At 45.2% G+C, this 13,302-nt stretch overlaps 1 protein-coding gene across 2 annotated transcripts in view; it reads left to right on the top strand.

The window, feature by feature from the left end:
* The window catches only part of NUP188 (nucleoporin 188), a 761,473-nt gene that overhangs the window by 232,012 nt on the left and 516,159 nt on the right, over positions 1–13,302 (top strand). For both annotated transcript variants that reach the window (XM_078646272.1, XM_078646271.1), the window contains exon 15: positions 8,025–8,151. In XM_078646272.1, coding sequence (XP_078502398.1) covers positions 8,025–8,151 — 127 coding nt within the window. The remainder of the gene's footprint in view (positions 1–8,024; positions 8,152–13,302) is intronic.

The raw sequence follows: 13,302 nt of genomic DNA, 5'->3' as shown, positions 1-13,302 counted from the left end.
TGTCACATTATTATTAGACTGTCTAGGTCTTTGAACACAGAAAAATCAACCACATCTCTGTGTCTAGTCTTGGATTACCTAGGAGCAGATCGATACACCATCAAATGTGACGTGTTTCTTTTGGAGGCCAGAAAGTGTATCCTCTCTCAGAAATGTCCCCAATTACTACACACCACAAAGGAGTTAGTGAGACTAGTATCTTCTCGCCTATGACATATATACAACTTGCATTACCCTAGTTCCCAGTGCTCGTCTCTACATGAGACCACTGCAGGAGTGCTTGGGAAGATCAATGGTCGCAACACCACGGAGACCAAAAGTACAAGATAACCTTGCCTCTACAAGCTCAACATTATCTTCAATGGTGGTTCAACAAGCAGAACCTATTCAGAGGAGTCCCATTTCACCATTATCTTCCTACTCCGACCATTGTAACTGAGGGTTTTCTCCCTGGGTGGGGAGCGCATCTCAACAGCCTTACAATTCAGGGCTATTGGTCTCCCAAACAACAACTATACTACATCAACGTTCTCAAGCTCAAAGTAGTTCACCTAGCTCTAGGACTTTCCTTCTAGCTCTATCAGCAAATAACGTTCTAGTACAGACAGTTATGATCAACATGTACTCACCAAACCACCACTCTGAATCGTTAGGCCTCTTTCAAAATATCTTCTACCTCCACACGGACTCATCCCAAATCTCTTTTACTTCTGTGAACTTCCAAATAAGTTTCAAACCTTTCCCTATCCATCCTTAATCCTATTCATCCAACTAACCAACTACCCCCAAACTTCTTTTTACTACTGTGGACTCCCAAATCCATTCTAAACTCTTCTCTCCTGTATCCGTCCTCGTATCGTATTCATCCAACTAACAGACTGACATGTCTACCACTCCCAAAAACATTTGAAATTTCCCCTTAATAATCCACCACTGTTAGAAAGGCGAACCCGGGGGAGGCAGAAGGAGTCTGACTGACCACCCCTAGGTCTACCCCTCCTTCAGAGAAGGGACCGAGCGATGTCGGGAGGCCTCCGACGGGAGGGCCCTCTCTTAGAATCGTACAGCAGAGTAACCACACCCCTACAAATATACACCACACGTAGATAGAGTTTTCAATCTTTATCTGGCAATAAGTATCGTTTCAATATATACAGCAGATCCCGCGATCTGGAGAGTCTCGTGACAAAGGGGCAAGGTAGCGGGACAGTCTTATAGATGGTCGGTTGCAAGGAGACTCTACGCACAGCTCTCAATCCTCGAGCTGGGGAGCTCCGCGAGGTTGGGCCGCGGCAGCGCCAGCAGGCTCCAAGATGGTTCAGCGAGTGTGGACCGCGGCAGCGCCAGCAGGTTCCAAGATGGTTCAGCGAGTGTGGACCGTGGCAGCGCCAGCAGGTTCCAAGATGGTTCAGCGAGTGTGGACCGCGGCAGCGCCAGCAGGTTCCAAGAGGGTTCAGCGAGTGTGGACCGCGGCAGCGCCAGCAGGCTCCAAGGTGGTTACAGCGAAGATGGACCGCGGCAGCGCCAGCAGGTTCCAAGATGGTTCAGCGAGTGTGGACCGCGGCAGCGCCAGCAGGCTCCAAGGTGGTTACAGCAAAGATGGACCGCGGCAGCGCCAGCAGGTCCCAAAGAGGTTACAGCGAAGATGGACCGTGGCAGCGCCAGCAGGTTCCAGGTAGAACAGCAAGGGGAGTTCGTCTCAGGGTCAGCCGCGACCGCGTCAGCAGGGCTTCTCGACTCCGGGATACAACTGCCGTCCTACTCCGGGGCTGGCCCAGATATAGGTCTGGAGTCCTTTGATGTCCGGGCCCTCTCGCCTGGGGGTCAGGGGGGCCGGGATGATGGTGTCCAGACACCCAGCAGGGGGTGGGGCCAGACCCCAGGGAGGCCGGAGGGTGATCGAAACCAGGCATCCGGGGATGGTTGGAGAGCCATCGAAACTCCCCTCGCCTTGTCTCTGGTTGAGTGGCCACTCTACCACCCGGAGGGCTCTTGGTGCCTCGATGGCGGGCTCGCTGGGGCCGTGGCCGCGGCTGGGCCGGGACCACGTGTCTGTGACGTGATGGGCCCAAGATGGCGTCGGGCCTAGAATGAGGGTCCGGGGTGGGCACCGGACCGGTAATGCTGGGGCGGCCCGAGTGTGCCGTGTCAGTGGTTGTGGGCCGCCGGGTGGCGGATCTGGTGGTTTGGAGGGCGTGCAGAGGTGTGCCCGAGGCCGACCCGGGCTGGATGGAGGGCCGATGTCGTCCGGGGCCCGCCATGCGGGAGGGGTAGGACCACGCCACGAGGCCGGGTCCAACAACCACCAATCCATCTTTGGGTTCCATAGTAGCGTGCTACTCTCCAAAAATCTCTTCAATGTCCGTCAGAGGTAGTAAGCGCTATATAAATACAATTACATTTACAATTTAAACAAGCACAGAGGTTACAAGATCAAGAACTCGATCATTAGAAGCCCAAGCAGTTTGGCACTGAGTTACTAGCACGAAATGTATCTCTTCAAGCTAGTCACTTACCAGGTCTTCAAAACAAGGAAGTGCTTCTGCTCACAGATGCTTCTATGAAAATCACAAGTAGATTACAGCGTCTTAGATTCAATTTTTCAAGATTAGCATTTACCAGAGGTAAATTGATTTGCCTCCGAGCAAAATGTCCAAACTACGGATCCAGCTTTTCCCCAATACCACGAACACCGTTCGTAATCATCAAATGCAAACGAGCCCCCTCTACCTTGATCCGGATAGTTCCAGAGTGGCCATGGCAATGGCGGTTTCCAGAGATACTTCATCTATCACTCAAACTCCTCAAGAAACTTCCATTCCATGCTCACACAGTCTAACGTCCAGGATGGGAGGGTAGATCTTCCTCCACCCCATTGCACTGTCCTTGAACTTGGCTGAGAGGCTCCTGAGATCACAAAATGTGGCCACTTAAATCTACCACCTGGCTGTGTGAAACTTCTTCAGGAAGCAGAACAAAATCTACCTGGAGCTCCAATGCATTCAAGTGGAAACAATTTATTATTTGGTGCCCGGAAAGTCACAACCCTCTCTTCTTCAAGGAAAATGTCATCCTGCTTTACTTATTGCACTTCGCTCGTTCCAAACATCAATTTTCTTTGATTAAAGTATACCTAACCATCATAACGGCTTATCGCAGAGGCACAAGCCAAATGTCTTTCTTCACAATACAGTAATCAGACATCCTGGGAAAAAAACCTCCTTCACTGTGGGAGTTATAGTTCGCTCTAACTTCACAGCTCCTCCCTTTAAGCAGATTCATAAACCTACATTGCAGCGCCTTTCATGGAAAATTGGTGCCATGACCCTCTCTTCTGCCAGAAACCCCAGCAGATGGTCTTCAGCTGTAAACCATGTAATACCTGCACTTCTAAATGGGGCTGAGGAAGCACAGGTCTGTTGGAGGTGAGCCCATCTCGCCAAACTCAAATCAGTCTCTAAATCTTTCATGGAAATAGTGTACTTGATGCCGAGGAAGCATGCGTCTGCTGGAGGTGAGCCCATCTCGCCAAACTCAAATCAGTCTCTAAATCTTTCATGGAAATAGTGTACTTGATGCCGAGGAAGCATGGGTCTGCTGGAGGTGAGCCCATCTCGCCAAACTCAAATCAGTCTCTAAAACTTTCATGGAAATAGTGTACTTGATGCTGAGGAAGCATGGGTCTGCTGGAGGTGAGCCCATCTCGCCAAACTCAAATCAGTCTCTAAAACTTTCATGGAAATAGTGTACTTGATGCCGAGGAAGCATACGTCTGCTGGAGGTGAGCCCATCTCGCCAAACTCAAATCAGTCTCTAAAACTTTCATGGAAATAGTGTACTTGATGCCGAGGAAGCATACGTCTGCTGGAGGTGAGCCCATCTCGCCAAACTCAAATCAGTCTCTAAAACTTTCATGGAAATAGTGTACTTGATGCCGAGGAAGCATGCGTCTGCTGGAGGTGAGCCCATCTCGCCAAACTCTAAACCAGTCTCTAAATCTTTCATGGAAATAGTGTACTTGGAATTAATCCCACTTTCCTTTTAAAAAATCTCTGAATTTCATTTAAATTAATCTATTTTGTTTGTATATTTCTTTAGACTTTCCCAGCAGAGAAGTTTCATTATATTTGTAAATTTTTATAGCCACATCGATATGACATCCTGTTTCTAGGCAGATGGTTTACTCTCCCACATGACTGCTTGTTGCCAAAAGGCTACTAGGCCTGTCATGGAAAGCCTGGGTCTGTTCACAAGAGTGAACTCCGTCACCGAGGCTCTCATGAGAAATGCTCCAGTCACTGAGATTTGCAAGGTAGCCCCTTTGGCTTTGGGCGGATCAGCCTGCACTCTGGCAAATCATTATTGCAGTGAGACAGACTCTAAAATGGAAGATTTAGTCTGCCTAGTTTCTCTGTTTAGCTTGTTTGCATATGTGGATAATAATTTGTTTGTAGTATGTGTGTCTGTAGAGGTACTTACTCTGCATAGAGCTGCCATCTAGTGTTGGGCTTGGACTGTGGCAACTTTATTTTCTTTGAAAAAGTCTTTCTAGTCCTGAATGCGCATGGGCACTGACTCCATGGTTAGATTGTTTTTCTCTGCCATCGGGTTCGGATGTGTATAAACCAGGGGTCTCCAACCTTTTCTGCAGTGAGAGCTACTTCTGATCAGTGAAAATCATAGTGAGCTACTAAGGGCCAAGCAACTCGCGCATTTTTCCGAGAGACTCTCTCACGTGCAGTTTCATTGACTTTTTAAGGCAAGCCTAATTTCTTCAGAGCCCATACTGTGGTTTGAACAAAATACTTGGGTTCCCTAGAAAACACTGACCTCATCTGAGCTAATCAGCGCATTGGTTGGCCTTGCCGTGCTCCTCAACGTGAAGTCCTTCCCATTATCCATGATGGTGAACCCTTAGTTTAATTAGTTGCAATGTAATCAAATTTAAACAGACGGTAACTATGGGTGGAGGGGATGAAATGAACCCTTAATCTTCATGCTGATGATCTCTGGCCTTCACCTGTAGGCCATACATGACTCCCTTACTGCTTCCCAAAAGACCACTTCCCATCAAGGCGAGCTGCCCTTCTCTCCTGCCCTGACGGCAAATATGTCCCCTGGTGAAAGTGTTATAAGCCAGGCCAAAGGCAGAGATATGGACATCTTATGGATTTTTTGGGCCTGGGCCAAAGGTATCTTGGAGGCCCCTGTTCGGAACAGCTTTGAATTTATGATCCATTCTCAGCTCTTGCATGCAGTCTTTGGTCAGGTCACTGACAGTGCAGAGTCTAAAGCGGTTACATTTGATATATTCAGGGATAGTGGGGTATGTTTTCAATGGTGTATTTCAGCAGCTCACTAATATTACTGCAAATAATTCATGAGACACCCTCCTATTTCTCATATAGGAGCTCTTGTTTTGATCTAATAGAAACTTTATTTATGGATGTTGCATGAAACAAACACAACATTTCTCTGCAAAAACGTCTGTAATAGACTTTCACAGACATTAATAATAAATTAAAGTTAAACAATAAAACAATATGTTGAAGAATTATTCACGGTTATAAGTGCAAGACTGTGAAGAACAGAGCTTGCTCTATCACGGCCCCCTGGAAGGCTGGGGCCTTGGGCCAGAGTCCACTTTGCCCACGTATAAAACATCTCTGAGCAGAGGTATTTATAACTTCTGAGTTGGCATCCATTCACACCCACTATACTTTGAGAGCTTAAATCAGGGGGTCTGTACTTCAAGATCCCCCTGCAAATCATTTTATTTTTAGATATTTCATAAAATAAGCCAGCAATCTTTATCGTGATGAAAATGCAGTTTGCTGGGAAACGTCTACTATCTTGCTAATTCTTTTTGCTGCATCCTACGGATGTTGTTTGCTCACTCCAAAAGTTTGCCATTGAGTTAGGCATCGTGGCACGTGAAGCATATTCTTGACCTCTGAGTGTAACTTTCACCAAACACCAAAAATCCATTTTCAGCATTTTAAAGGCAAAACAACAGTAAATGGCCACCGTAGTTTTATTTTCCATTAGGGAATGCTATCTCTGGGAATCTATATGTTGCACAAAATATTGTAATTCACAAGTGCATTTTAAATTAGTGAATTTTGGTATGATCAGTTTAGGTTTGTTTCACTGCCAATATTGTGAAGTACGTTTTGACATTTTTATTTTAATGGTTAGCATCGCGGATCTCTTCTCCCCCTCCTCACTCTCTTCACGCCCTCCATACTCTTCACTGACCGTGGTTCTGGGGGAGAATATTTTTGGTGCCTTTGGCTGTGAAATACAACTACACAACAAGAACAACTAATTCAGGCCAGGGCTTACAGGTCGATCTGCTGCTTCACACGCAGAACAAAGATGCAGTGCCTGCCTCGAAAATGCAAGTGGCACGGGTACTGGTAGGGTAGCAGTTCAATACTGCCTGTGCCACACCACTTGCTCATTACCAAGCTCTCCAGCCCCTGCTGCTCTGCAGTGGAACATGTCCTGCGGGATGAAAGCGAGGTGCCAGGCTGCGGAAGGCAGGTGGCGCGAGTATAACTCTAATGATGTCCTCTCCAGCCCGCCCCGCCAGCCTCATCTAAGCTTAATTGAGCTTATCAGAGCAGCAGGTATGGGTGAGGGCGGGCAACGGCTACTGAAAAAAGGCCAAAAAACAACAAGGACAATAAAGGGCTACAAAATAAAAAGCTGCCACAAGCTACTCACAGGGCCTCAGTGAGCTACTGGTAGCTTGCGATCGACGGGTTGGAGACACCTGGTATAAACATTGCTCCCGGTCTCGACATTGACCGGCGTAGCCCCGGAGCCTTTTGTCTTTCCTTCCTGTTGCAGAGAAGACCTTGTGATGTGCCTTGCCTACTGTTCCATCGACCTCCTCCACTCCAACCACCAAAGACCTCGTCATCGAATAACTGGGCCTTGTGGCCCTCGGGGCACCTTGCCATTTGGGCCAGCACATCATCCTTCCTGGTGCCAAAGAATGAAGACATGTAGAAAGCAATGGATCAGACACCCTTCAAGAGATACCCTAAGTGCCACTCCAAGTACCCTTAGCCTGACCTTTTCACCATCTGTAACGTGCCTTTTGCCGGAGCATGACAAGACCCACTGCGACTCTTAGTCTGTCTTCAGGAGACAAAAGACAATTTGGCAACAGAGAGATATGTGGTGATCCAACAGCAAAATGTATCGCTCATACTCTGAGACCCTGGAAGTCTTTGGCGAGGCAGACCCGATCTGCGCCGTAGAAGAATCTGATGTGTCAATGAATCAATCAGGATTAATAAAGTGTACAGAGTGAGGAACATGATACTTTTCCCTCTTTAGTTTTGGTTGAGCATTCTCTGGGGTCGAGAGAGGAATTTTCTAAGCATTTTGACATTAAATTATCAAAGAATGTACACTGACGGAGAATTACAACCTACTTAAGTTCTTAGACTCTTTCATGTGCATCTACTTTGAACTTATGAACCACTTTTGCCTACCTATTCTACTGGAAAATTGATGGAAACTGGATAACAATATCTTTCCTCTGATCCTTCTGTCAGTGAAGTTCCTGACTGATGCTGCTTTGCATTCTGGATCAGTCGACCTCCTGAATTCCTTAAAGGAGCAGTGTCGAAATAATCCTATGCAGAGTATATTACTTCTTTGTACCATGCCCTCCTTTGAGAACCTCAGCCAAATGTATATTATAGTGTTGACTTTAATTTCTAAATGTTTATTTGAACGAAGAATAGAATAAAAGTTAACACCTCCTACCTTGAGTTCTTAGACATGTATGCTTTTTTAAACCTGAAAACATTATCTATGAAATGTGTTCTCTGATCCACAAACAGATGGAGATATTTTAAGGCTTATGATTTCAAAAGACACTGCCCATTAACAAGAACTAAAATTGCAAGCTAATAGCAGTTTCTACTCTGAATTCTACTGTGCTCTTGTTTCCTTCTTAGCAGTCTGTGGTGTCTTTACTTCTGACCACACTTCTCTTCCTGCAGGTGTACAGTTTCCTAGACAAGATGTCTTTCTACACAGAGTTGTATAAGCACAAACCCAATGATGTGATTGCGCATGAGGATGAGACGCTGTGGAGGAGACGGGCACCTAAACTCCTCTATGCACTTGGTAAGACTCTGCTTAGTTTACAATGTCCTGAGCTCTGTTCCTCTTCCCAGATGCTAAGAAGTACTTTCCTCAGGCTAAGTAGACATGAATGAGTATATTCCACAAAACCTAGTAGAAGTCCCTACTCTCTTTTATTAGGCAAAGACGTGGCTGTCGCTCGTCCCTTCCTTGAAAGAGGCTGCTTCTGTTTCAGGTGCATGAAACTATGCCCCTTTATATGGGGGAACCTCTAACACGTTTCAACTGCCCACCCAGAGATTTCGCTTCCTTGTCATTAACTTCACCTCAAATTAACTTTTGTACTGTTAAGAATTACTTAAGGCTCTCTCATTTACAGTGACTAGAATGCACAGCCCGCTCCATTTTAGGTCTCGCCTGGTGAAAGCAGCGCACGCGCTGCTCTCGCCAGAGGTGCTCTTTTGGAATCAATTCTCCCCGTGGGCTCATGCACGCGTCTTCATGGACAAAGATGGCTGCGCTCGCCATCTGTTCAAAGCAGATAGCATGCTCGTGTCTGTGGGACAGTGGACAGTCCCATGCCATTTTGTTAAAAACGCGTGCTTTCGCTTTAAACATGACGTGCTTTCACTTTAAACGCAGTTTAAAGTGAAAGCATGCCACCATGCATGTGCACTGGGCACCACCCCGGCCGACCTCCCTTGTTTGTTGTTGTAATTAAACACCCGGAGAGGAGGTAACCCGCTGTACTTCGCCCTTCCAATTATACTTACAGGCTCTGTGAACTGCTTTGCACTGGGGGTGTTCCAGCCAGTATAACCTTTGAAAATAAGGTATGCATTTTCATTAGGGGCCGCTTGTCTTAGTTATTGAAGCCTGTTTATTAGCATGCTTCATCCGCCATTTTTCAAAGATCTGTGAAAGCCTGCCTGCACCGAGCCAGGGCGTGAGTCAGTCGCCAGTGACGGTACGGCGACTGCCGCGTTTTATCACTGCATAGGACTGCTGAAGCGAGTGAAATTACCACGGGAACACAAACGGCTGCACGCTACGCGGTTTAAGTTATAAACCTTACATGCAACCTAAATCATAGTGTTTTACAGTTCCGTAAGTGAAATGTGTACTGTGCCCTACTGACCTCCGCGCTTCCCATCACTTGGCCTTTCTTTCCTGACACAAGGCAAATTGTCCCTCTGGGATTCATATTTGTCTACAAGCAGTGTTGGTTATAATGGTGTGGTACTCACCTGCATACACGGACCAGATAAAGGTTCACATAGTGTATAGATCAGGGGTCTCCAACCTTTTCTGCAGTGAGAGCTACTTCTGATCAGTGAAAATCATAGTGAGCTACTAAGGGCCAAGCAACTCGCGCATTTTTCCGAGAGACTCTCTCACGTGCAGTTTCATTGACTTTTTAAGGCAAGCCTAATTTCTTCAGAGCCCATACTGTGGTTTGAACAAAATACTTGGGTTCCCTAGAAAACACTGACCTCATCTGAGCTAATCAGCGCATTGGTTGGCCTTGCCGTGCTCCTCAACGTGAAGTCCTTCCCATTATCCATGATGGTGAACCCTTAGTTTAATTAGTTGCAATGTAATCAAATTTAAACAGACGGTAACTATGGGTGGAGGGGATGAAATGAACCCTTAATCTTCATGCTGATGATCTCTGGCCTTCACCTGTAGGCCATACATGACTCCCTTACTGCTTCCCAAAAGACCACTTCCCATCAAGGCGAGCTGCCCTTCTCTCCTGCCCTGACGGCAAATATGTCCCCTGGTGAAAGTGTTATAAGCCAGGCCAAAGGCAGAGATATGGACATCTTATGGATTTTTTGGGCCTGGGCCAAAGGTATCTTGGAGGCCCCTGTTCGGAACAGCTTTGAATTTATGATCCATTCTCAGCTCTTGCATGCAGTCTTTGGTCAGGTCACTGACAGTGCAGAGTCTAAAGCGGTTACATTTGATATATTCAGGGATAGTGGGGTATGTTTTCAATGGTGTATTTCAGCAGCTCACTAATATTACTGCAAATAATTCATGAGACACCCTCCTATTTCTCATATAGGAGCTCTTGTTTTGATCTAATAGAAACTTTATTTATGGATGTTGCATGAAACAAACACAACATTTCTCTGCAAAAACGTCTGTAATAGACTTTCACAGACATTAATAATAAATTAAAGTTAAACAATAAAACAATATGTTGAAGAATTATTCACGGTTATAAGTGCAAGACTGTGAAGAACAGAGCTTGCTCTATCACGGCCCCCTGGAAGGCTGGGGCCTTGGGCCAGAGTCCACTTTGCCCACGTATAAAACATCTCTGAGCAGAGGTATTTATAACTTCTGAGTTGGCATCCATTCACACCCACTATACTTTGAGAGCTTAAATCAGGGGGTCTGTACTTCAAGATCCCCCTGCAAATCATTTTATTTTTAGATATTTCATAAAATAAGCCAGCAATCTTTATCGTGATGAAAATGCAGTTTGCTGGGAAACGTCTACTATCTTGCTAATTCTTTTTGCTGCATCCTACGGATGTTGTTTGCTCACTCCAAAAGTTTGCCATTGAGTTAGGCATCGTGGCACGTGAAGCATATTCTTGACCTCTGAGTGTAACTTTCACCAAACACCAAAAATCCATTTTCAGCATTTTAAAGGCAAAACAACAGTAAATGGCCACCGTAGTTTTATTTTCCATTAGGGAATGCTATCTCTGGGAATCTATATGTTGCACAAAATATTGTAATTCACAAGTGCATTTTAAATTAGTGAATTTTGGTATGATCAGTTTAGGTTTGTTTCACTGCCAATATTGTGAAGTACGTTTTGACATTTTTATTTTAATGGTTAGCATCACGGATCTCTTCTCCCCCTCCTCACTCTCTTCACGCCCTCCATACTCTTCACTGACCGTGGTTCTGGGGGAGAATATTTTTGGTGCCTTTGGCTGTGAAATACAACTACACAACAAGAACAACTAATTCAGGCCAGGGCTTACAGGTCGATCTGCTGCTTCACACGCAGAACAAAGATGCAGTGCCTGCCTCGAAAATGCAAGTGGCACGGGTACTGGTAGGGTAGCAGTTCAATACTGCCTGTGCCACACCACTTGCTCATTACCAAGCTCTCCAGCCCCTGCTGCTCTGCAGTGGAACATGTCCTGCGGGATGAAAGCGAGGTGCCAGGCTGCGGAAGGCAGGTGGCGCGAGTATAACTCTAATGATGTCCTCTCCAGCCCGCCCCGCCAGCCTCATCTAAGCTTAATTGAGCTTATCAGAGCAGCAGGTATGGGTGAGGGCGGGCAACGGCTACTGAAAAAAGGCCAAAAAACAACAAGGACAATAAAGGGCTACAAAATAAAAAGCTGCCACAAGCTACTCACAGGGCCTCAGTGAGCTACTGGTAGCTTGCGATCGACGGGTTGGAGACACCTGGTATAGATCGCATATTTTAAGTAATACAGTTGCATACTTCGTTCACATTCATCACCTCGCACCTTCATCTAACATTTATTGGAGCACCTATTGTTATTGTCTTTTTGACATTGATGCACCGTGATTAAAGCTGTTTGACTTCATACAACTGTCAGATAGAATGTGTGTCGTAAAAAGAGTAAGCACCAATGCATAGGACGAGCAGTGGCACATAGGCTTCCTGCCTCCGTAAGGAGGAGCTGGGCAGATGACCCTTATTCAAGAGCCAAGTGAGACTCCATTTTCGGGCCAGTTAAAAGTATTACAACAAATAGTTAATAACATTACATTACTATCACTGACTTATTTTTAAACAGTAAGTTTGTTCATTGTAAATAAATGTTACAATTCAAGATTTAATTCAATTATGTCAGTCGTACTTGGTTTTTGTATTCATGGTTATATGCTTCCCTTGGAGAAATCTTAGCTGCAGAAAGTCAAACAGAGCAAAAATTTAGTCCTTGAAAATGTACGAATGCACATCTAATGACTAATGTTTTTATTACATTTTAGTTTATACATGGTTTGAAATTTTCTCCACTTCGATCATTTTCACACACATGCATACACACACACATAATGTGAAATAAAGCATTGTGGTACATCTTTCAGTATACCATTTTGGCATTTATTCTTTTCCTAAGCACACTCAATTTTGACAGACATGGGACTTGAATTACTGGGAGTTGAAATGCCTCTCCCAGAATCATAGTGTGGTCAAATTGTAATGGCAATCGTTATTTACAAGAGCTGTTATTTAAATTTATATTTTTATATGAGGCACTTTTTTTTATACTGTTCTCTCTCTCATCGAAAATCGATGAAACGCGTTGCATGAGAACTGCTTTACTACCGTTTGCCCATTTTGTCACTCTTACTTTTTCACTAGGAGATTTCTTGGTAGTATTGATATTGTATCGAAGTTTGCATGGAAATATAGTACTTTAATGTTTTGATTATGTTGCACCACTGCCAATGGTAAGGGCTGTGGGGTAGTTTGTTCATTGATTCATTTGTGTTCTTTTGGGTATATGTTTGGTGTACCATGCGTGTGTTGTAATTGTTGTATAATATGGGTGGTATTATATTGTGTGTTTGTGTGATAATATGCACATTTGAAGGGCTGTGGATGTGATTGTGTACTTCCAGTAAGACTGTGTGTGTGTTGGAGGTGTGTGAAAGTTGTAGTTTGTGGAGGTATGTGAAATGCAATGTGAGAAATGACCTGTGTTAATTGCTAAATGATCGATCGTTTGTAATGTATGCTGGTGTGTGATGACTTTCGGTCAAGATGAAGGGTACCTATGAGGTACTAGGGTTGTCTTCAAATAGTGGCCTCGATATTTCTCTAAAGATGGAGACTTCAACTGGACCACCAGCTCCGGAGGTTTTCTTCTTCCAGCAAGTGGTCAAGAAAGCAGCAGAGATTTTGGGTTTACAATTGCTGTCCATAGACGTTAATTCCAATGTCCTCACATTGGTGTTACTTCCCTCTGGTCTGACACCTGAACACTGGCGGAGTGGGCTAAAGAACAGTGATGGATTAAACCCAGATCAGTTGACTGGGGGTGAGTGTTTGTATTGTCAACGCTCCGTCCATCACCACCTTTGGTTTTTCTTTATCTGAACACTTGCTCCCATTCATTGAGGCATTGGTGGAACCTGTCCTGGCAGCCAGAAAAATGCCTTCTTCGTTGCCAGCGGTCAATG

The sequence above is a fragment of the Lissotriton helveticus genome, chromosome 5_1 (assembly GCF_964261635.1).
Source record: "Lissotriton helveticus chromosome 5_1, aLisHel1.1, whole genome shotgun sequence".
Taxonomy (NCBI): Eukaryota; Metazoa; Chordata; class Amphibia; order Caudata; family Salamandridae; genus Lissotriton; species Lissotriton helveticus.
This window is presented reverse-complemented; position numbering and strand designations above follow the sequence as displayed.